Below are 24853 nucleotides of genomic sequence, written 5' to 3' on the forward strand. Positions count from 1 at the left end.
ATGATGGAAAAGTACTCGCTTTTTCCAGGAATGCTAGCTGCAGTGATCCTTGTGACAAGGAGTGCTCTTTGCAAATATGTCCGGGGTACCCCCTTACTTACTGTTCTGCAAAGTCATCAGCCACCGTGGTATCACTTATGCAGTTCACATCGATTTTATGCACCCAGTAATTATGTGTCGCAGTCCTTGAGTGTGTTTGTGGTAATGTGCCACGATGGATTTGTGTGAGACTTTACTTACGTAGGACAAATCGCTGCCCAGGCACTTCAGGAGTATGTTTCTTCTCCTTTAGTTTGAAGTGGAAGTTCCTTTCAGAGATCCTGAAAGGTCATGTGTAGAAGTGTGGGATTGTGTATCTGCTTTTTAAAGTGCTTTCCATGCCATCTCTTTCCTGTGGCAGGACAACAGAGTTTGGTGATGGTTTATTTTTGTTGAGTCCTGAATTCTGGTGTTTAACTTCTATTTCAGGCTGTGAGGAGCAGACAGTGTCTGAATCTAACCAGCAGCTGTATTTTTCTTTCTCTATTAAATTTTGAAATGTCATTCATAAAATGCTGTTGCACTAATAAGTTGAGCTAATATTTCAAATTTAAGGTTAGGTTGTGATATAATTACAATTTAACACTTCTGATTAAAATGTAAAGGACTACAAAAATTGTCAGTCTATAGCAGAGCTGTTTGCCAAGTTTCTTGAAGGAATATTTACATCTTTGATTACTACCCATTAAAAGTCAGATAACTATTGTAGCACTGGTTAAATACGGGAGCTGTGTATATCTGCCTTCAGCCTGGTGAAGGGAAGAAGTTTTTAGAAATAAGCCTGAAGACTTGGAAAGGGACCTGTTCCTTACGGGACAGATGGCTAAAAAAAGAAGAGGACCATAGCGTTCTGATTATACAGTTGAAAGTTATTTTTACAAAAAAGAAACTTAAAAATATGTTGATATCTATAAGGAATTAACACATCACCACCCCACTGCAGGAAAAAAAAAAAACAGGAAGAATTTTGAAACTGCCTATAAAAATGTACAAGGCCACTGATACTGATAGCGATGAGCTTCTGGCTTCTGCAAAAATGGTGCAATGGGAAGAACAAGGTGTTTTGTTTTGTTTTTTGATGAAGGGCTTAAAGCGTAAAGTGTAAGTGCAAAGAAAGCACCTTTTGTCCTTTATATCATAAAGAAGTATTGTGTGGCAGTGTAATTTCTTTTATAATTCCGAATTGATTGATGCTCAATGAGGTCTGTGGATTGTACCCTTTTGGTGTGGGTAGATGCACTTGATATGTGCAATAATGTCCCCATTCACTGGAGTGGAAGCAGTATTGAAAACTGCAGCTAAACTTGCTGTCTCTAGCAGCAGTGGCATGACTGATTGCTGAGAGTTGGAGTATGGGACTTGAATAGAGGTTTGGCAACACGGGAAAATGGTTGTCTATTTTGGAGTGTGACAAGAGGCAATATTTACCCTGCTCTGTTTCTCCCTTTTCCAAGCAAAAGGCAGGTTGCCAAGTACAGGGGCTGAATGGTTTGGATGTTCAGTTGGAAACGTTTTGTCTGTACTGGAGTAAATGAGATGTGCAGATAGCTCAGGAAATCCAAAAGTTGTCCTCTATTTGTATGATTCTTAATGGTCATGCAAACTAGATGGCTAATTCCGTGTATGTATCTTTTTTCTGTCATCTATAAACCTCAGCCTTGTTCCTGTCTGTACCTCTCTTTAAAAAAAGAGAAGTTAACAAACTTTGTTAAGGTACTAAACCCCAAACTTTCCCATGACAAATGCACAACCACAGAATTGCTGCATCTCTGCAACTTCCAGAGGAGTCATGGCAGAACCAAAGATCCATCTACGATAGCTGTTGATACAAATATGTACTTCCAGGCACATAGTAAATGCATCTGTAGTTGTTACAATTAGTGTATTTCGAGGATTAAAATTTTCTAGTTGGCCTGTGTTCTGGTGAAATGAAGATCTTGCGCAAGTATTCGGCAAGCTCAGCTGAGGGAGTACAGTTGCTGTTTTGGCAGCTCCAGCATTCAATTTTAAGGCGTCAGCCTCACAGAGCTTGTTTTGAAAAATCACTAAAGTGTCAGATTGCTTTTATTTACCTTGTAGTTTCTATGCAATTTGTTTTTCAAGCTGTTCTCCAGCTGTGAGGGCTAGTTTAAATGAAATTCTTGCGGAATTGTTCCATCCAGATTTACTCTGTTTTAAAAATGCCGCATAGTGAAATTTAATGTTAAAGCCCTCTGTCACATAATATCTTTTAAATCTTTCAGCAGTTTAATGATATGTAGGGTGATGTAGACTCTCCTTTTTTTGGAACATCTTGGCTTGCATGAAAAACCCCTCAACTTTCAAATTTCTGTTAAAACTTTTAAAACAGTCTGAGTTTGTCCATTTAGTTACATCTATTGTGTTATTCTGATTAGAGTCCTTCAATATGGTGCTAAAGAGTGAAGTCTTTTTTTGTCCGTCTAGTTAAATATGGTATCCTCATTAATGAAACAAAACCTGGGAGATTTCAGATAACTCATGACAGGATATTCTATGATGGAGTGGGACTTATCAAGAGAGTATTAAACCTAGATTTACCACTGCATTAAGTGACACAAGTATTGATTCTGATATTTTAATACCATTTTTCCACTTGCTAGCTAGTCTTACAATATAAATGCTGAATTGCATACAGTTCTCACAATGCCACATAAATTGGGGTAAGTTTATTTGACCTATACCTCTTACTACAAAACTTCAGAAAGCTTTTATTTAATAGTTTCTGTGGTTTTCTTCAAGAGTTAAGTACTTTGAATAAGGATATGAATGTTTCTGAGAGAACATGTCCTTCCCCTGTCAAAAAGAACTATGATTGGAAAAGGTAGGGAGAAATTGGAAAACTTGGAGGTTTTTTTCCCCCCCAGAATGTAAAATAGAACTAGCCACAGTACCCTGAGTACTACACTCCAGTGTATTTCTTGAAATTGGTTTCTCTATAAACTAATATTATTCTGGGTTATTAATTCAAAAGCTTTGAAACTTGCATTTTCATTGTTGTTTTGCATTTTTTAAGTAGTGCTTGATAAGATGAATATACAGAAGACCAATATTTTAAAAAACTTTTTGTGAGAATGAGTATTTCAGTGTCCACGTAAGAGCCTAGTGTTCTAATTAAGATAAATTTTGATTTACAATTTTAAAGGAAGGGAGGGGGGAAAAAAGAAGGATGTTTTCTGTTTGCAAAGGTGAAATGTCTTGTATTTGTACATGAACATTCAAATATATTTTGTTATCTTATGTCGTCCAGTTTTTGATACTAAATATATTTATCATTATTCAAAAATAATTTATTCAGTCATCTCTGTATTTGACTTAAGGTTTTCATGATATGCTAGTAAAAAAAAGTGACTAAAGCTCATGCTGAGTAAGCAGGAAAATAGTTCTACTTTTCAATTTAATTTTTTCCCCCAAGTAAGGAAAGTGTCTTTCCCTCAAAATTTCTAGATGTATTACTCTTTTCTACTGATGCTGGTGCCCCATATAAATACGAAGTCAAACCTCCAAATACAGGTCTTAAAAGAAGGCTAGCGAAGTGCTGTTAATATCTATCATCTCAGCTGTACCGAGGTGAATTCAGAGATGGGATTTTTAAACCCAGGGAGCTTAAGGAGCTACTAATAAGCTTTTCTCCCCCTACTCTCTTTCCTGCAGTACTTGGGACATGTTGAAGTGGATGAATCCAGAGGAATGCATATCTGTGAAGATGCTGTGAAGAGACTGAAATCTGTATGTATACTTGTTTCGTGAAAAAGTTGGCTTTGGGGCTGTGAGCGTTACTGGAAAAGGTCTGATCAGGAGCAGTGCCCCAGCTAAAGACTGAACTTTTGACCCATGTTAGGAGAACAGTTGGCCGGTTTGAGAGCACTGCTGCGGTTAGGGGGACGTGATAATCTGATGATGAGAGGGAGAGAGTTACAACTATTCTTTCTACTTGCAGAAAGTCTTTTGCAAAACATGTAAAAATCCTCTGTGACTTTTCAGACTAAGTTGGTACCCACCGGGGACTTCAACCATTGTTTTTTAACAGTTCTTTCTCCCTCTCTCTCTTTCCTCTCCCTCTCTCTCCCCCTCTGTTGCCTGCCACTTTAATAGTGACTTAATTCACCATTATACAAAATATTACTTGATTTAGGCTGCTTTTTTCTAATGCACTGCAGCATTGTAGTCATGCATGAAATAATCTGGCTTGCATCTGCTCAAAGTAGCCTGAAGGCTGCCTAATTCTGATATGTCATGAAGTGGGCTGCTCTTAGTTTGGCTTCTGTGAACGTTTGCTCCTATAAATGGCACTCGTTCAAAGCTCTTTGTATTTCTGTGGCTCATTTGAAGAGGTCTTGTCATCTCTTTCCTGCAGTAGTAATATCACAGAATTCTGCGGAAATAGCAAGCTCCAGAAGGGCAGTGATCAGTCTATCAAGGAACTGAGGCTAAAACAGCATTGAAGAGAACAGAAGGAGAAAGGACATTAAAATTTGAAGTTTGAATGGAGATAGAGAACTGCAATCCTTTTCATCACTTCTCTTATTGTGCCTTAGCCACATACATTCTTCAGTGATGCCTTTAGTGGAACTCTTGTATACTTGCAGCTCAAGAAAACTACTGAAAGTCCATCGAATGCTTCTTCTGCACCTTTGCTAACTTAAGATATCTGCTGTTGGACATCACTTTTTTTTTCTCACCAAATGTGAGATTTCAAATGACTTCCAACCAAACCTGTTCTGCCCTTCTTCCTAGCACACAACAGAGGATTATAGGTTATCTTTTTCTGCCTTCTGGTGTGCTGTGAAGTTTCTGAATTGCTTTAGTGGTCTGATGAAAATCAAGTCTTTTCATTCTTTTCTCTCTCAGCTAATGTATAGCTGCCTGTCAAAGCCGTGTCCCATCTGTTCCCATTCAGTCCAACAGTGATTGGTGATTGATTTTTTTTTTTATTAAAAAGGGCCACACAAAATATAAATTAGTTTCTTTACTCAATAGATTTAGTTTATGTAGCTAAAAGTGCAAGTAATGACCACATAATGAATTGCATCCGGTTTTGTCCCGTTATGGTTTTTGTTCTATCAGAATACTTTCTGTTACTGCAGTGTTATTTGGTGTGCTATCTACTTTATACAACTTCTCTCATTCTCTTCCCTGGGGAGCTATGCTGTGAAGTAGTTCTCTAGTTTGTTATATAAATTTTAAGCCCACAAGCCAGTTAAGTGTAGCAAAGCTTATAAATAATGAGACACAGTAAAAGCATAGCGTCCAGTTTCTTCTGGAATCTGGATAATTCCAGGATTGTGATTCTTGATCACCTGAACTATTGAGTCAAATGTCAGATGTGGATATCTAACTTTTACAGTGCATTCTCTGGAAGGAAATAATTTCATTTCCCTGTTCTGTGCTATGTCATTATTTCAAATTGTGGATGGCATCAATTTACCTGTTCCTGTAAATTCAACAGTTTTCTTCAGATAATTTTGATTTCCTCTGCTGTTTGAAGTTTTTGATGTCTATATATAAATTGGACACAAGCGCACATCTCTTATGATTGCTGTTTGCCTTGTCGTCTTTGTCAGTGTTGGAAATTGAGAAGCAGAGGTGAAATTCTTATTGGGCCCCAAGAGGAAGATTCAGATTACTGAAAGGACTTTGTGCTCTTTAGTTGCTAGACTCCATCAGATCCAAGGTTCATTTGGAGCTGCTCACTGCAATTCAACCCCTGCCCCCCACCCCCAGCGTGTAGGTTTTAAACTGAGGGCATTTCTTTAGGACTCTACTATTACTGAAAGCTCTTTTCTGTACAATATACTCTCTTAATTAGCAAAAGCCAAACCACTGGATGATGTTTCAGCATGTGAGGAATGTGTTAAGAAAACAGTTTGTTCTTTTGGTAGTTTCTTGCTTTCATAGTACTTGGTTATTTTGGTGGGCTTTCTCTTGGTCTTGAAAGAATTACAAGTTTGAGCTGTAGTGCTCAAACTGAAAGACTAGCTTAAGGGAAATTCGACTTCACTTTTCATATGGTTAAACTATATAAAAATGTATGTGGCCTATTTTAATCGTTAATTGTTTTCTGTGAAGGTAATGTGTAGGTTTTATAAATGCAGTCAATAAAAATTAGAATTGTTGAAATACTTGTAGCTTCTAAAAATTAAGTTCTGCCTGTCTTTACTTATTTTAATAGATATATTTTTTTTTCCTCTTAATTCTTGCCCTCCGACAGTTGGCAATTCATTTGGGGAACTGAAATCTGTTCTTTTTTAGGGTTGACTAATGGATTTTAAAACACTTTATGGGATTTGTCAAGAAGGATATAGAACAGTGTTGATCTTGGTGTTAGGAATAGCTTAATTTGTGCTTTGCTTTTTGAAAGAAAAGATGCAAACAAGTATTTCTGTCTCTTTATTGTGGGAAATAACCTTTTTTCACTACCTGTGCGTTTGATGTGGCATAATTGATTTTGAGCATTGCCTCTTGCAGAAGTTGAAACCAGATGATGGGTGAGCATTTTATTCAGGCATTGTTTAATTGACAACTGAGTAAAAGAAGCCACTTTTAGCTGGAGAATCCGTCATCCATACTGTATGCTCTTGTTGCAGTTTTATAGCTCTGAAATTGCACACCAACATACTATAATGTACAGTTTATAATATCATTTATAATGAAAACAAACTTGAGTTATGTCCCTATTTTTTGTCTGAAATGGCACTGCAGTCTCATTAATGGATCAGAAACCCATGTATTCAGCTATCAGTCTGTTATTAACATGGGTTTGTATTACTAATGTAGCTTACAGTTTTCCCTTAGTAGGGATATATTACTAACTGCGTATACATGGTGTATCTGGTAGGATCCTTGTGTTTGGACACTAAGCTCTAAATGGTTTCTTCAGAACCATTTCACTGAATTTAAAATATTTAGCGCAAACTGGAAAATAACTTTGTAAGGGCCCTGTAAGTGTGTTTGACTTGGGTACGGGAACATCATATAAAGAAAAGTATACTCTCTCATGTCATGTTTTGATTTTTAAATCAGCTTTAGTGTATAGTATTGGTTTCTAACTTGCCACTTTTTGTTTTAAATGATGCGTTTGTTTTAATATATGTTCTTGTTTTAGCAGGTAAAGAGACATAATTTAATATTTTAAAACATGCATTAGTTATCTCTAAACTACATTAACTTAGTGTTGTTTAAAACCCATTTTGCATGATGCCTTTTCCATTAACCTTGTCTAGTTTATTTAAAAAAAATAATGTCGTTTAACAAGCATTTTGCTGAGAGCGAAATTAACCATCACCTAAAAATGAGATAGCTACTAGTGAATCTCTTTAGCTTTTGCTATCTTTAAAAAGCTGTTATTTAGTGTAATGCAATAGTCATTGCTCAACTTGGCAGCAGCATCCAACCCCTTCTCATTATGTACACAACACTGTGATTAATCCATTAGTTCCCCTCCTAGTGTTCAGCATATCCTGTCCAAATACATAACCGTTCCTGCCTCTAAAAATGGTTAAACTTTGCAGCTGACTGAACTTAAAGGTGTTCTTTATACAATGTCTGATTTGGCATAAATATGTTACAGATGCTCAGTGAAGGATGTCAGGCAGAGGGGCACACGGCAACGTAAGGCAGGAAATGCAAAGTCGAGATTGACACTCTCTCCTTAACTTTGTGTTTCCTGGCTTTTGTTGGCCTGTGTCAGAACCATAGCTTTGTTTTAAATATAACCTTGTTTATCAATCAATTCTCGAGACACTGCCTCAGGATATTTCTAATAATATTTTTAATACTGTATTGTTATCAGCAATCAACAGGTTGGAGTTAAACGGTGTTAATTTGGGGTCAGGGGCTGTCAGAAGGACGCTCTCTGGCTCATCTGCAATTCTCCACCTCTTCCCCGTTACTACTATACTGTAGCTTTCTTAGGAGTGAAACAATTTGGAAAGATAGCAGGAACAGCAGTATGCTTCATGTCAGCATCCCTCAAACGTGGAGCAGCATGTGGCTGTGCTTGCAGAGCACCAAACCTGGTGAAGTGTTCTCTCAGGACATCAGTTCAGATTTTGCAGTTTTCTTTTCACAGTCTGGTAACAAAATAAAGCCAGTAAATTAAACTGCATGCAAAATGCTTAAAATTGTGTGCTACCTTTTTCTTAGTGTGAATTGAGCAATCGATATAATCGCTTCCAGGCTGAAGAAATTTAGGAAGTTGTAGTCCAGCTCTCGGTATCTTCACGCTTACCTAACTCTGTCCTTGTCTGAGCTGAGTTTAAAGGGGTCTTGTTCAGCCTATCAGTTTAGAGTTGTAGAACGAATGTCTAATATTTGTATAAATACTGTATAAAGCCTTGGAAGGCTTTAGGGAGAGTGAAAGAGGAAGTGATCTCATTTGTGGTTTAGTTGTACCACAAGGTAAGATGAAATTCCTCGCTGTTCAGAGAACACTGCATAAGATACGAAGTGTAAGAGTAGCATGTAAACCAATGCAACAAATATATGGAATAAAATGAAGCAGTATTTAACCCTGCTTTGTACCAGCCATACATGCTTCTCCAGCTTACAAAGCATTTGCTTTGGGAAAGAGCGATCAATACAGAGCAAACTTGACTGTAATTCTGGAGTTAGAACTTTGCATTTCACAAGAGGCCGTACAGTATTTTAATTGTTTAACCGCCATGTCTGCTGCCAAGTTTGGTTTATAACCTAACTAAAAGGGACTAAACAAGGGAGAGTGAAAATAAAGTAACCACTTTGCATGAAATTGGGGCTGAGGTTCTCTTCTTTCCACCAATTTCAGGGCAGTAGCTTATTAGAATTGTGTGCGTGCCCTTTGATCTGCATTTTCATGGGATTATTTTCACATTTGCCTGTCGCACCTTCTCATGGATAACTCTAAAAAGCCCTTCCTTTCCCTCCAAACCCTATTCTTGTGTGTGCTTGTTGGTTTGAAACCCTGGGACATTTTAGCTACCTACAGTAATAGCGCTCGACTTGTCCCCCCTGTTCCTCCAGGAAAGGAAGTTCTTCAAAGGCTTCTTTGGAAAAGTAAGTTTAATGACTCGTTTGTGCTTGCACTATAAGGAGTTACATCCCTGGTATAGCACTGCCATAAAATCAGGGTGTTGAGTCCCCTAATTCATTTCAGAATGTTTGCTTCTAAGGCAGACTTGGAAATGTGTTGATCAAACAAAGAATATGGTTAAAAAAGCAACCCGAGAGAGAGAAACTTAAATCTGTATGGACTGTATCGGAAATCCAGTGTTCTGAAGTGATTTGGTCTTCCTGAAAAAAATGTGACTTTTCCTTTTAAACCCTTAAACTTGTGCCAGCCTACATCACCTGGGCAAATACCTACAGAGCAGTTGGGGTCTGTGCCTTGTAAGTGCTTCAGGATCGGCTGCCTGGCACCATGAGTTGGCCCTCAGATCTTAGCGTTGGAGAAAGCAGGGTGCCTACGCGTACCATCTCTTAAGGCTTTTCTTTTTTCAGCACAGTCCTCATTCAAAGGTATATGAAGATGAGACCAGGCATTTACCTACTGTTTTTCTAATTGCAACTCAACTGTATAACTGAAAAATTTACTGTTTCTATCATTGCTCTTATTTTCTTGAGGACAGTGCCTTAGACCCAAAGGGAAGCAACTCTTTGTCCTTATTAAGAATGTGCTGTACTGACAGCTGGGTGGTTTTATTCCTGCTAACAAGGCAGTGCGTGTAGACCTCTGAAAGAGCACGCTCGCGCTCTCTCTCGTACCTCTCATCTGTTCCCTGCCTCTGTGTTTACAATTCCTGTAAAGCATCTTAATTTAGTTTTCATATGGAGTTAATCTAAGATACGGCTTCTGAAGTATCTTGTTATAAAATGAATCTTGGCTTAGATAGAAACTAAGAGGCTTGTAACTTCCATATGTACATAAGTCTTTTAAAGCAGATTATTCTCTGGTCACAAATTTGGTTTGGCTTTGCTTGGGGAGTAAGTAAGGTTTTTTCAGCTGCCCCTTTTTCTCCTTTCACTCAGATAGTGAAGCATGTCACACAGGGACAGCTGTTTCCCTAAATCAGGTTTTACACATCTAAAGTGTAGTGATGGTGGAATAAGAGGCTCTATTCTTTTTTTGGGCGGGGAGAGGAGAGAGAGATCAGTCAGATGAATCAGATCATTCCTATGTGCAAATGAAATTTAAGAGCTGGAATCTACAAAGACTGGAGTCAAAACATGCCCTTTGCTTTACAACTGAAAAAGCTGAATACCAATTATAATTTGTTTAAAACAAACAAACAGCCCCCCCCCGGCTCAGATATGTTAGTTTTCTTTCTGCTTGTTGGTATTGTCTTATGTTAGAGTACATAAGAAAGCAAATGTGTAAAAGGACAGATATTTGCATAGCACTTAATTAAAAAGAAGTCAAAGATTTTTTTTTATCTATTAAATATGCCAGCTTCCCCATTACATCTTAGTTGGGTTTTTTATGAAGTCCAGTAATTTACCACAGCCTTGTAGATTTGCTTTGTTTTTTCTTACAATATTTTGCCAGAGGGACCTACTTCTACTTCAGCCTGTGAAGTTTCATTAACGAGCCCTGAAACCACTTAAATCCATAGTGTTTAGATATCCCCAGAGCATCAGTGTGGCAGTGCCTTTATTACAGCTTTGGCCTACAGCAGTAGCCCAAATCTAGGAGAAAACTGCAAGAAAAGGGACAGCTGTTCTCTTATTAATAATTGAGAAATACTAATAACTGTAATATCTTTTTGGCTGTCTCATCTGTAATTTCTCCATAGATGCCTTGCATTGGGATTAATATAATATTCCAGACTGCAGAGCTGCTTAAAACATGGTAGCAGCTTTCCAAAAGTCAGTCTAGACAGGTTTGCTGCTTTCCCTGTCCATGTTTTTCTCCCTCTAAAGGGTAAATCTGATAGAACTGTGTCCGGAAATGTTCAAGTGTTTAGTATTGAAAATACTTTCTTTTCACCTTTAAATAAAAATGAGATGTCTGTTGATAGCTCCAGGTTAGGATTCTGCGGTTTTATTTTGTGTAGCATATGCAACATAACCAAATCAACTGTCTTTTTTAGGCAGCTCTTCATATTTTAAAACTAAAGCTTTCCTGTTGTGGTGAACAGTAGTACAGATTCAGTGAGCCTTTCTCATGTTTTGCTTCCACTGAGTGCATATATTTCTCATCACACAATGTTTTATACAGAGTCTGAAATGAATTTTCTTTATGTATACCTCAGACTCCAGATACATCTTACAGCTGTTTGTAAGTCCCAGGACAGAATAAAATAGACAGATGAGAAACAATTTAGAACTATTTTAAAAATGCATTATTGGGCAACTTTAATTCTGCTCTGGCATCCTTAAAACTTTATTTTCCACCTTACGATGTAACTGCTACTTATCTCCCCATTCCTATCACTTCTAACAGTGATATTGTTAGTTAAATTGTCATGACCAGCACTGTTGATTAGGAAACGTGCATTTTGGATTTAATCCACTCGATTTTCATTTTCTCTTTTTTTTGTGTGTGTGAATGTCCCTCTCTAGGGCATTGCCAGCTTGTTGGAGGGGTTTCCCTCATGCCCAGCCCACAGTGGGCCTGCTTTGTCTCTGGGCTTTGGTGTCTGTTAGGACGAGTACCTCGCCCTCCCTCCTGGAGACCTCTAAGGACTCTGAAATTAGTCCAGATAAGGAATGTCGTATTGGAGCAGATGATTGACCTCCTAAGAAGTGCTGAGCTGCAAGGTTTCTATCGGGGCTGACTCAGCACTGACAAGTCAGGGTCCTTGGAGTCGGTGCCACACGTGGCTCTCCTCCAGCAGCTCTGGCGTCCAAAAGCTCTTGAATATGAAGAGAAGCTAGTGATACGGATGTCTAGATGAGTCCCTTGGTAGCAACATTTAAGACCACACTGTTCCAGTGGATATTAGCCATTTGCTTTAAATACTTTTGGAGTCACTTGTGCCTTTCAGTGTTTATGACACAGACTGCGATCCTGCATTGGAGTTCACTTCCCACGCAGGGTCTTGCATCCGGTCTGGTCTTTGTCCAGCATCTGCCAGGATATCTACTTTGTAATCGTGATTTACTTGGCAGTGTCCCACCCATAATGGAGTAGCACTTTGATTTGTATATCCAATATAAACTGATTTGGAGAAGTATATTCCTTTGTACATCACTTGTGGGCACAGATAAACTGAGGATTCAGTAAATGGGAAAATCATATGTTGCCCAACAGTAGTAGCTGTGGGTTTGGGATACAGACTGTAAGGACTTACCCCTTCTGAGTGCTGCACCCACCACAAATCTAGAAGAGGGAACTGTGAGATAAAAGTGTGTTTTGTTTTTCTCTTAGCATAGCAAACTCATGTTTGGTTATCTTGTATGAGGAACCTTATGTTTCCAGGGGGAGAGGAGAACTTAGCCCTTTAGCCTTTTCATTTTATTCTGAGAAACGTGAAGTTCCACATCTTAGCTATTTCTAAATCCTCCTTTGGTAAAATAGCAGATGAGGAGTAGCTCTGCTGAAGACCAGTACTACTTTATGAAGTACCCAGCTCAGTTAAACTTGACTCTAATACAAACTTCAGGAACTGTTCACTATTTCTGCGGAAACAGGGTTTTTATTGTTTGCTGGGGAAAGACATGTATCTCTGTTTCTAATGACGGTAATATAAACCAAACAGTTACCTGCAGGCATTGTCTTCTCTTGATTGTTTCTATTTGCTTAAAATAAAGATTTTAAGACCACTAACAGCTTGTAAGAAACTGGTACTCCTTTTAAAAACAGTTCAAGGAGACAGACCTCTATGACCCATTTGTTTTTTGGATTAATAGAGACTTTTAGGCTATGGCAGCTAGCTGAGCATTGGAAATAGAGACTCTATTTTGTGAGTATTAGTATTTACTGCCTTTTAAGACCAAAAATTAGAGGTGAGTTTTAAATGCTGCAGTATTTTTTTTAACACGTGTGATGGTAAATTTTAAGTGCATCTTCCTTTGTAAATTATAGTCTTTCCAGTAGGCATTCCAGAATCTGACAGTTTTAGTTTAAACCTTCTCTGGGGTATCCAACAGGCTGGATGGACATTTAGAAAGTTGCTTCTGCAAGCACTTCTCCGTAGCTTGCTTTCATGCTGTGCTTATTTTCTCTCTTTTCTCTTTTAATCACTCTTCCGTGCAAGTCAGTGCCATTCTCTGTTCTCACCAAGCTTTTTGAAAATGCTCAGGGTGTCATTGCTGCTTCCGAAATTGGGACAGATAGTTCCTCCCCAAAAACAAACAGAAGTCCTGCCAGGCCCGTTTTCTTCGCACTTGCTGCTTTCTCTGAGAATGAAACTAATGTGATATAACAGGAGACTTTTCACTCCCAAGATATTTCATCCTTACAGTGTTAAAATTGGTGTTGCAGACTTGGAACGTGTGGTAGCTTATGCCAGAATATGTCCTTGCTCCATTACTTGCTGTATGAGTATACGTTATATACATCTGCAATGAACTATTAAAAAAAAAAAACAAACAAAAACACCACAGAAAAAATTAATTGTAATTCTTGCATGAAGCCGCTAGCTGATACCCCTTCATCTTTTTTTTGTTGTTGCTCTCTCCACTCCCTGCATTGGTCTGGGGTGCGTGCCATTAGCAGCCACAAACTATGTAAACCCAGTGCTTCAAAAAACATTATGGGGAGAATATTTTATTAGCTGGCTTAAAGTATGGGCCTTGTGAATTAAAGTAACCCATTAAAAAAAGAAAAAAAAATTATTTTTCCTAGTAGTCGTTCTCTGTAACAACCAGTAAAACTATGTTCACATCTTGTACCTATTTTCTGTTCAAGGAATTAGTTTCAGAAGAATATTGTGTCAAGTGTTTATACTGTTTTCTGTAACTTTGCCTTAAAAAGTAAACAGTCTAGAAAGAATCTGTAGAAAGAAATGGCTCCTGAAGCCTTCCTGTGTTTCCCACTTTTACTTACACTCAGCTTGCGGCAGCTCAGAGTTCCCACAGTCAGATCTTGGAGAAAAGCCAGACCGCTCCTCCGCTGCATCAGCCTGCCACACACCATTGCTTTTTCAAGATACACACCAAATGGTTAAGAAACGATATTTTTCTACCTCTCTTCCAAGATGCGACATTTAGCTCTTAATAAATTAGAAAAACATGTTTGGATGATTGATCTTAGCATTAAGCTCATAACACAGTAATTGATGATTTTTGGGTGCTTTTAACACTGGTTTAAGGTGGTGCCTTGAGTCTGCCATGCGACTATTGGGGCAGAGGGTAGGGCTGGTGGAAATATCAGGTAAGAATTTTCCTATGTTTAAACTTGTGCTAAAGAAGCTACCTGTGGTGTAACTCCTTATGAATTAGTGTCTTCTGACTCTTTAGTGGAATTCTTCACCCACTTGGTCAGTCTTGAATTCTTTCCTGTCAGTGGATGTACACCTTATTTTTGCCTCCACCTGTCCTGTGCCCTCTCCCCATCCCCACGATGTGCTGTTTCTGAAATACTGGCTTTGGCTTGGTTCTCTGAATGTTTTGCAACTTGGATTGAGTATCTGGCTTTGGGCACCCTACTGACCGTGGACTTCATCTGCACTTAATGTTACGGTTCTTGGAAAGGGGAAGTGGGTGGCAGTCTGATGCTGTTGGCATAAAACTGTTTTTTTTCTTTCCTTTTTTTTTCTTGTATTTGAAAGTCTGGGAAGAAAGCCGTTAAAGCAGTCCTGTGGGTTTCAGCGGATGGACTCAGAGTTGTAGATGAGAAAACAAAGGTTAGATTTCGCTGGACAAAAGTTTTAAATCTCTCTATAATAACGTATGTGCTATACCTTTAAATGGACACCAATGTTTATGTTAATGCAAATGTTGGTATTTGAAAGAAAGATTGAAGTGTATAATTAGTTTAATCATTTCTTGCTTTGCAAACATAAGTATGCCTGCTAATTTTTTTTTCCCAGTTAACTCCACACTACTCTCAAGACACATCTCATAAAATGTGGTGGGTAGCACAAGCTTGGAATATTTTTTGTTGCATTTACCAGAACAATAATGGTTTTTCTGATAAGTTCTGTTGATACTGAATTTGGAGAGTCCCTTGATTTTGTTCTACACCACTGCAGAAGGCTGCAGTAGTAACACATGAGCAAACTCCTGTTAATCAATATAACTTTCAGTGCCTCCAAATCCTGGAATGGGTCTGAATGAACAAGAGCTAGCTTCCAAAAATGCAGTGAAGAGAGTAAATGAAATAGAGGGGTTGTGCCTTCAGACTCAAGCTAAACAGTAACTGAGTATCAAATTCAATAATTTCTAATTCTAATATCTAAGCTGTTGGTCTGAAGTGGAAGACTAATGTATTCTTGGCATCCTTCTAGATTGTTTTACAATTTTTTTTTATTGTGAAATAGCACAGTATATACCACTGAGATGCCGGTGTGCAAGTAATAGCAAACGATTCTTGATTTTATCTAGATATAGGCAATTAGAAATAAGTGCTTTAGGCTTGCCTCTATAAGCATGCTAGTATTTTAAAAGATGGCATGGCTATTGGAACAGTTTTTAGTCTCGTTAGTCTGAAATGAATTTGTTTTTATATTAATGTCATTTAACCCTTACTTTGTCAACCTAAAAGATGATTTCTGCAAGCTAACACTGAGAAGCAGGTAGAGATAATTCATATTCCTCTGCAGTATGACTGCCTGTCAAATACCTGCTATGTGGCTAGGCTTCTCCAGGGCTGCTGTTACGGTGTGCTTCAGCAGCACTGAAGTTACTATCTCTTAGGAATTCAGTTTGTAATACAAACATACTGAGGTAGGTGAATTCAGTCTGCTGATTGTCTCATTTAAAAATAATAATACTACATGTATTATTTTTACTGTATATATCTAATATTTTAAAATTGAATTTTAATAAGTTGTGCAGACCCTGGAGGTAATTAGAAGTGTAGGACCTAAAAAGAGAATCTACTGTTGCCTCCTGGTGGTTGAATACATCAGCACAGGGGCCAAGTATGAACCACCAACCAAAAGAAACAATTTTGAAAAAAATATGGAAAAAAAATTTAATGAAGATGGCATAGTTCTTAAACTATACTATCTCCTTTTTAGAAACACTTCTCTCACCAATCTGTGGGAACAAATATGGGGCATTTGATGCTACCAGTGCTGCTGGTGCTTTTCCATTGCATCCCTGCTTAGCTAATTGCAGATCAGCTTTTGCTTTTTGTGTAGCAGCTGCTAGACCTTCTCACACTTGCAGACCTCTCCTGTAAGTTTCAGCGTTGTGTTTTAACCACAGTAAAGATATTTTGATTGCAAGACTACCAGAGCTGCTGTAAAAATAAAATAAAACAACAATGTGAGCTCCATAGTCTAGAGGAGAGACCTTAGGAATTGTTTGGGTCCCTGAAGTGGTGCCTTGACACGCTTCTACTAAAGGTGGCTGGTGGAAAATGTCATCTGCCCTTTTTGTTTCGTAGTGGGAATAGATTCTGAATGGTGAATTCATTGACAGATAATTATAGCCACATCAGGTTATCCTCTTTTTAATATAACTCATCTTCTTGCAGTGAATACTGAAAATGACTTGTTCAAGTGTTTCTCCATATTTCCTCACATTGCTTTTATTGGGGGGGGGGCGGATTTTTTCCCTCTAGGATCTTATAGTTGATCAGACAATAGAGAAGGTTTCTTTCTGCGCACCAGACAGGAACTTTGACCGGGCATTCTCGTACATCTGTCGAGATGGCACAACGAGACGCTGGATATGCCACTGCTTTATGGCGGTAAAGGACACGGTAAGTTTAATATGGTGTGCGTCCAACTCTTCCAGCTTCTAGCTGGAAGTTTTGCTCGGAAAATTTAACTACCTAGAATATTGCAATATGTTTTGACTTCAGCTAAAATATTACTTAGTCCTTGAAAATTATTTTAGTTCTAATTCTTTATATCTGAATTTATTTGCCATCCCTCTGTGGCGTTGCCTTGTGGAGAGAAATGGTGCCCAGCATGTTTATAAAAGGAATAGAGTCAGCCTCAGATGTCTCTAGCAGAAGGGAACTACTCTTCTAAAAATAAACAGAAGATATTCTCATCTGAAAATGTATACAACCAAAAACTGAAACAGCAATGACAGTTTTTCCAGAATAAAATCATAGTGAGTAAATACAGACTGGTTATGAGTGCAGCCTCTTGTAGGCGAATGTTATCTTGAGTGGAAAGACATCTGAATATTAAGGGATGGAGCTAAACTGAATTAAATTGGCATCCTGTTTGCTTCTAAGTGATAGAAATTTTTCCAGTAGAAGGTTTGAAAGTAAGTTACCTCTATCGATCTCTTGCTGTGTAGACCTAAGTAAGTTAACTCCCTGATCTGGCCTTTTCCTCTTTCAGCTTTTTGTTGAATCCCGCCGATGATATACAAAGCGCTTGAAACCTCATGCAAATTCATTGCGGGAACTCCACATAGCTGCATGTTCGGAGCAATTCTACTTGACAATTTATCATTTTTCTTTAAAGAGAAACAATGAAGTTAGAAATTCCCAGTTAAACTTATGTTACAGCTGGAGCTTTTCTGTTTTCCTCTGAATAACAGGTCAATTCACTTACTGATTATAATAGATGAGTTGAGCTACGGGCAGTAATAGTGCCTCTGACTCTGCTGTGGCCGCTGTATCAGCTGCATCGCTGGACTTCCTCCGACTTGAATTTCCTTTTCTTATTGCAGTTGGATCCTTTTGACCTCACTGGTTAATAAGGGACGTGCTTTTCAGAAGGCACTCTTAATACTAACTTGTGCATTTGGTCAGGGCCGTTAAGAGGTGTAAGTAGTCACCGTTGTACTTTTAACTTTCATGCTTGCACACAAGGGTAGTGTCTCCCTGAGCCCTCTCTAAACTTTATCTGAGAAGAGCACTTACTTACCTGTCCTTCAGGACTTGCACCTGCTTAAGATGGCTTCACAAGAGTTTCTTTGTGCACAAATGTATCCAGAGGCAAGGGAGCAGTGCAGGCACGTTATCGTACTACCATCTTAGTAGCAGTTGAACTAAATGGATTATCTGACAATCTCTTTCATTTCTGGGTGGCCTTCTTGAACACTGCTTGTGCATTAGTAGTTGGGAGTCTTTGTATACCAGGTTTAATTTTAGAGCCATACAAAAGGTGGCCAATTACAGTAGTTCTCTTTAATGCCTTAATTAGATCTTGTACAGGCAGGTTATCACTTCACAGTGCTTGAACCACATGTATATTTTTGTTCTAGTTACCGTATGATGTAATGTTGTCTTGTACAGGGGGAAAGGTTGAGTCATGCCGTGGGCTGTGCGTTTGCAGCATGCCTGGAGCGAAAGCAGAAGCGAGAGAAGGAGTGTGGAGTGACTGCCACCTTTGATGCCAGCAGAACCACATTCACTAGAGAGGGGTCATTCAGGGTCACTACAGCTACTGAACAAGCAGAGAGAGAGGAAATTATGAGACAGACGCCGGATGCTAAAGGTACGGGCTGCAACTTATCCATAGCGAGCAGAACCAGCACCGAGGTGAACTGGGAGCCTGTGCAAGGATTGAGGCTTAATGTCCTTGCAGCGTTCCCTCTTTTAAACCTTATTATGTACAAATCGTATTCCCAGACGCTCGTCGCCTCGCATGAGAAATGCTCCCAGATTCACTCGTAGCGCATTTTCCCCACATCTCCTCTAGAAAAAGTAAAAGTGTCTGCATGTGTGAAAGCTGCTCCTGCTTTGGTCTGTCAGCCTGCTTTATGGCAGAGAACACTCTGTAGGTACCATACTGAAAGGCCTTATTAAAAATATGTTATAAAAGTGTAACAAGTTTACCAGACACAAAGTAATCCTTTTTGTAGTCCAAAGCTTATGGTAAATGAACAGAAAATTATACACACTTTTCTTAGAAAATAATGTATTTTTATTTTTAAGGCAGGTTACAAAGTGTATGTGTAGAGTTATATTGCATGAGGGAAGAATGGATCAATCACAGTGTGCTTTCTAAAAAAATCTAAACCAAAACAACCAGCCCCTCCCCATAAAACACAACTGTTGCACTGTTAATTACATTCAAAAGTAGTAACTGACTGGTTTGAGAGGAGTTTGTTTTTACTTCTTAGCTGTTTAAAATGCCATTTAAAGTGTTCAGAAATTCCAGTGGTAATAGAACTTCTTACCAAGTGTTACCACAAGTAGTGGAGTTCTACAGCTAACAAAAAAAAATAAGTATTTATAAATACTGTTCATAGCTCTCTTTACAGTGGAATTTAACTTTTGTTTCTGAGGGTTCCACAGCAAGTTTTGTGCTGCCACTCGATTGCAAAACTTTAATCTTCGTTTTCATCTTCCATCTGCTTGTTCCCATACGTTAGTTTTAGAATGTGCTAAATGAAGCTTAAACACAAGGCCTTTGTTACTTGAGGGCATGAGTCAAAGTCTTGACTCAATGAAGGTGTGTGAAATCCTTTCCAAGAAAGACTGATTAGAAAAGTTTCACTTGAACGAGCAGCTGCAACTCATGGGTACTGAAGCTTGCAAGACAACATAATTAGTTCCTCCTACCATTCCAGCTCCTCAGAAATCTCTAGTGTGCCTCCTCGCTTTACCAGACTTGTAGTTATCCTGTTGATGTGTCAGCAAAAAAAAGTAATTGTTTTTCCTAAAACATTTGGAAGGCAATATAGGTAAAATAGGAGTTCACACCAGTGAGATTTCCCCTTCTGCTGTGTTGATGAGCTGTGTTTATTGCCCTCAAAGACAATTCACTTGAGAGTTTTCCTAGAGATGGAAAAATCCCCATTGCTATTCTAATCGTAAGTGCCATGATTTAAACTAGGCTTAATCCTACAGTTCTACCATTAGGCCTGGCTGACAGAAAGAAGCATTGTGTTGCTATTGCAAAACTCTGCAAGATGAAGCAGACTTTAAGTTGGAGGAGCTTCCAGCGCAACTAACTAGTGATTGGGTGGTAACATTATGGCTAAATTCAGTTAAAGTGACACAGGAACTCACTGTAAAGGTGCCTGGTGTTAGCAAGGCCTGTCAGCTCGGAGGCTGGATCTGCCTTGCAGCACGCTTCCATCTATCTGTAATAATGTATTTTCTGGAGGAGCTGGGGAGCTGCAGCCTGAGCACTGACTGCAGCCTTACTTGCTCAGTGGCGCTGCTGCCTTTGGCCTGCTGAAGCTTGTGCAGTGTTTGGCTACTGCCGCCGATTCTGCAGGGCGAGGAGGGTGGCTTTCAAAGAAGGGCCTAGAGCTGGGTTCTGTTCCATGCTGCTGCTGAGCTGTGCCCCACACTAAGTCGCTTAATAGAGTTTGTAGTAATATTTTGGGCATAGTTCTGTGTGAGGGAAAGTAAAGGTCTCAAACATGCAATATGCTTCTGTGTCTTAATTGTAAAAGTATTTCTAGAGCTGGGGTCTCAGGAACAGCTAGAAAGAATACATATATAAGGTCATAATTTCTATGAAGTGGCTAGCCTTAGTAAGCTTTGCTTTGGAGACTGGATGCATGTAAACTGACATGGTGAAGACAACGTATATAGAAATGATTTTTTTTCTGCTGTGGTATGAAAAACTCACGTGGGAGACTACTAGTTACGCAAATTCCTGCAATTTCTCTTTTCCAAGCAAATGGGAGTTAGGGGCAGGCAGTTGAACAGTACTTTGCTTTACTCTTCTAACTTCGCCCTGTTTCCTCCAGCAGTTGAAACAGAAGTGAAAACAGTAGCACCAGGTGCTGCACCAAACAATACTGCCCCTTCTTCTGGCTCACCAACCTCTCCTACTGCTGAAGTTGCTGCCTCTCTGGATAAAGAAATGAGCAATCCCCACGCTATTCCACGGAGGCATGCCCCTATAGAACAGCTTGCCAGGCAAGGGTCTTTCAGGGGCTTCCCCGCCCTTAGCCAAAAGATGTCTCCTTTTAAACGCCAGTTGTCTTTGCGAATAAATGAGCTGCCTTCAACAGTGCAAAGGAAGACAGATTTCCCCATGAAAAACTCAGGTAAAACCAAATGGTTCCAGTGAAACATTACCTTAAACTGTTTCTTCCTCTTTTCCTTCTCTGTGGCTTCAAATAACACCTCCTTCTTTTCTAGTAAATCCTTCCTGCCTCACGTGGATCATTTCTCATGAACAAGCATCACCACATCAGAAAAATTCTGCTTTGGGAATACGCAAGAATTTAAACGCAGTATTCACATGCAGAAGACAAACAGTTCTAATCACTGTCTGAAATATGGAGCACAGCTTGAAGTGCTCCAGGAATGGGTGTTGGTGAATTAGTAGGTGCTGGCTCTTCCCCCTGAGTCACTGAACCAGTTCTTCCACCTAATGCCAGGGCATCTTGAGACAAATCCCTTCAAGGCCTTAACCACTTGTCATGGGATCATGTGATGCTTTTCTACAGGCTGTCCTTCTGCCTGTCTGAATTCTTCTTTTTGAGGGCAAGGAAATGGCTTTTCACCTTGCATTAAAAAAAAACTTGACTGTTTAGGTGGTACAGCTGGCTGTATCAGTAATACATGGTACAGTTTGCACATGGTGGTGGTGGGGTTTTCTAGAGTCATCCCAACATGAACACCTGGGGTACTCAGTACCGTGCATAATATCCTAGAATGCCCTTAGCTAGGTTATCCTGCAGGCCAGCTGTACTCTTGCTTGGCAACAGAGCTAGTTTCAGCGTTCTAAGCTTTAAAGTAGAAATTACTGTGGCAAAGGCAAAACCAAAAAAAATACCTAGTCTGACTTCTCTTATAATCCTCATTTGGTGATCTATGCTTTAGGACACTGAGTTTATCAGTTTTACAGTAATAGTGCACTGCTCACTAGTGATACTCACTGAGCACACTACAATCTGAGTTTTTCATGATTCAGAACATTTCTGGTGCATGTTCCCATGTCTGCTGCTGCCAGTGCTGCTTACTGTCACACCACATGCGCTGTACTGGAATATCCCTCCAATCAATTTCTGGGCATGCCTCCCCTGGAGTTTTAGATATGGTGCATGTTGTGTCCAGACATCTAATGGGTTTTTTTATACTATTTGTGCTTAATTATGCTTGCTTATGTCAGTTCTGTGCAATGAAGGACTGATGATCAGTACTTTTGAAAAGCAGTGCAATTAGTAATAATGAGAACATCTGGTAAGTCAGCAGTTTTACTCCAGATGTTACTTTATCCACATTATGCTGATACTTGGTTTAAAACTGAGTGTCCATTTTATTTGAGCACTCAGCTTGTGCTTTTCATAATTCTACTGCAGGAGCTAGAGATTTCAGCTACTGCTGCACTGGAGCAATCAACATTCTAACTCTAGACATAACGTGCCACTGTGCATTGCTGTCAGCATGCTTAAACTCCATCAAGTTACTATGGAAGTATGTTGCTGGAACACTTAAATCTATCATAAGATTTCATTTCACAGCGTGCCAAATCTTAGTGCAAAATCCTTGATATGTTTAGCAGTTGTAATACTGAAAGATTTAGATCTCTACTAAAGCTATAGAAAACCCTTTTACTTTCTGAAATGAACATCCTCTTGCATTAACACAGAGAAGCAGTAATACCCGACTTTAAATCTGGAACAGCGATCTCCTTACACTCCTGATGTAGTCGCAAAATACGTTAATGTGGTATTCTATTTCAGGTCAGGTCTTCAACTCTAATTTTAAAAAAAGCTGTCATGCAAATCAGTAGCAGGAACATCTAGGACATAAGGGACCTAATTGTATTTCAGTTTCACACTGGTATTTGTAGATTGTTTCTCTATCCTTAAAAGGTCCAATTTAATGAATTTTGTTTACATTTTAGTCCCTGAGGTAGAAGGGGAAACGGACAGCATCAGTGCCCTGTGCTCTCAGATCACCAGCGCTTTCAGCACACCATCAGAAGATCCTTTCTCTTCGGCCCCCATGACAAAACCAGTGACAGTAGTCGCACCGCAGTCTCCTGCCTTTCAAGGTTTGTGATCTCTTTGTGTGCTGTGCTCATGCTGATTGAGGCTTGAACGCACATAATGTTGCTTTCCAGTAACACATGGTCTTAGTTTCTTGTGCAAATCCAGTTATCAGTATCTTGCAGGAATGTGTCCTGCTTTATTCATCTCATCTGTTTAGTTTTTCTGTGTGTTTGTTTTTAACAAAAAGTTCATGCACCTACCACATGATAGTTACCTGTAAAAGGGACTGGCTTTGAGATAACAACTATTTTGACATTCTGCCTCCTGAACTGCAAAAACCTTACCGTGTGTCACAGGAACCAGATCCCACAAGGGAAGAGATTTTGTGCCACCACATGATTACTGTTCTTCACACAAACTTAGATAAGTTGTGGAGAGATGCCAACTATAGAACTCATAGCAGCCTCTAATCTTCATTTCACTGATACGCTTTTATACAACTTGTGTGAAAAAACAAGCCTCCTCTTGTTAGATGTAGTTATTGTTACTTTGCATCTACAATCTGTTCTTCTTTTGACTTTAAAATTAACCATACAGTAACTTATGGTGAGCCATATCTCTTGTCTGTAAAAACAACAAATTTAACTTCAGTTGGTCATCAGAACTCACGGTCTCATCAAATACACAACTCTGTTAACAAGCATTGGCTTGGTGAAGTGGAATTTACCAGCTTTATCAACTGTCAGTCCAATTTGGCTAATTTACACAAACTGCTGTCATGTGGAAGTGTCTAAAAATTGTTGTATGTTGATAGGTATGACATGGCCCACTAATATTCCAGTCACGTGCATGCCCTGCATGAATTAATTGCACTGATGTTGTCTGCTCCCATTTTAGTTAATGGCACTGCCTCTGCCTTCTGTGTGCTTGCTGCTAAACCATCCCAAGCTGCTGTAGTGTCCACAGCTATGCCAGTTCGTGAAACCAATCCTTGGGCTCATGCTCCTGCTGCTAATACTGGAGCTGCAGCCGTGGTTGCTGGTAAGATTGGAAGTAGATGTGGTGCATTGCTATGAGAACTTGGATCAAAAGCATAATTGAGCCCTCGAGACAACTGTCAATGCCACTTAATGGCAAGGGGAAGGAACAGTAACAAAAGCTGGAAGTAGTAGCCTTTTGCACAAGTGGATGGAGGGAAGCGATGAACTCACTGGTTCTGGGTCTATAAGCTGGACTGATTCTTATTTTAGCAGCATTTTAGAAAATTCAGTGCTTAAAAAGGAAGTAATGAAATAGTGTGTGCTTGGGGATGAAGGGGAAAGAATCTCTATGTACCCAACATAATTTTTGTGCATTCTTTCCACTAACATATGTAAGGAGAGATTAAGTTGGTTGCTTAAAGGCTTTAGATGTTCATTTCTTCTGTTTAATAAGTTTAGGCAGTCCCTCCAGTCCTTGTCTGTAGTTACATACAACGTAAGGTGGTACTTTAAAGGGTGGTCACCCGTGTGGACAGGGTGGCCATCTGGACAGGCTGGAAGGCTACAAACTGATGTCATTTCCTGGTGTAAGCTCAACTTGAAAAGCGAAACTCTGCTAGTGAAATAGTAGGTTCTACTCAGCCTTGTAAGAGTACCAGACTCATTTTTCAGTAAGTCTTCCCTTATAAGAGGGAGGCCCTAAGCTCTGCCTCCAACAGTTCCCACTGTAAAAACAACAGTAAACTTTAGCTGGTGTTTAACTGGATCAGGCTGACTGAAGACTACTGAGCGGTAATGGTTTTCCACTTCTCCAAAACACCAAATAACACATGAATTGCAGAGCCATCTCTAGCATTCCTGGTTGCTTTTCTCATCACGTTGGAAACCTGGCAAGGCCTTATGGGAGGGAAAGA

General features: G+C 39.3%; 1 protein-coding gene across 1 annotated transcript in view; it reads left to right on the forward strand.

The window, feature by feature from the left end:
- Positions 1 to 3711: 3711 nt before the first annotated feature.
- NUMB (numb homolog (Drosophila)) overlaps positions 3712 to 24853 on the forward strand; it is a gene marked incomplete at its 5' end in the record, with an annotated part of 23055 nt that continues 1913 nt past the window's right edge. Inside the window, 8 exons of the mRNA XM_009705591.1 lie at positions 3712 to 3786; positions 9058 to 9090; positions 14748 to 14822; positions 16709 to 16849; positions 18347 to 18548; positions 20761 to 21063; positions 22872 to 23021; positions 23857 to 24000. Of these exons, the coding sequence (XP_009703893.1) occupies positions 3712 to 3786; positions 9058 to 9090; positions 14748 to 14822; positions 16709 to 16849; positions 18347 to 18548; positions 20761 to 21063; positions 22872 to 23021; positions 23857 to 24000 (1123 nt within the window). The remainder of the gene's footprint in view (positions 3787 to 9057; positions 9091 to 14747; positions 14823 to 16708; positions 16850 to 18346; positions 18549 to 20760; positions 21064 to 22871; positions 23022 to 23856; positions 24001 to 24853) is intronic.

Source organism: Cariama cristata, unplaced genomic scaffold, assembly GCF_000690535.1.
Source record: "Cariama cristata isolate BGI_N322 unplaced genomic scaffold, ASM69053v1 scaffold7938, whole genome shotgun sequence".
NCBI lineage: Eukaryota > Metazoa > Chordata > Aves > Cariamiformes > Cariamidae > Cariama > Cariama cristata.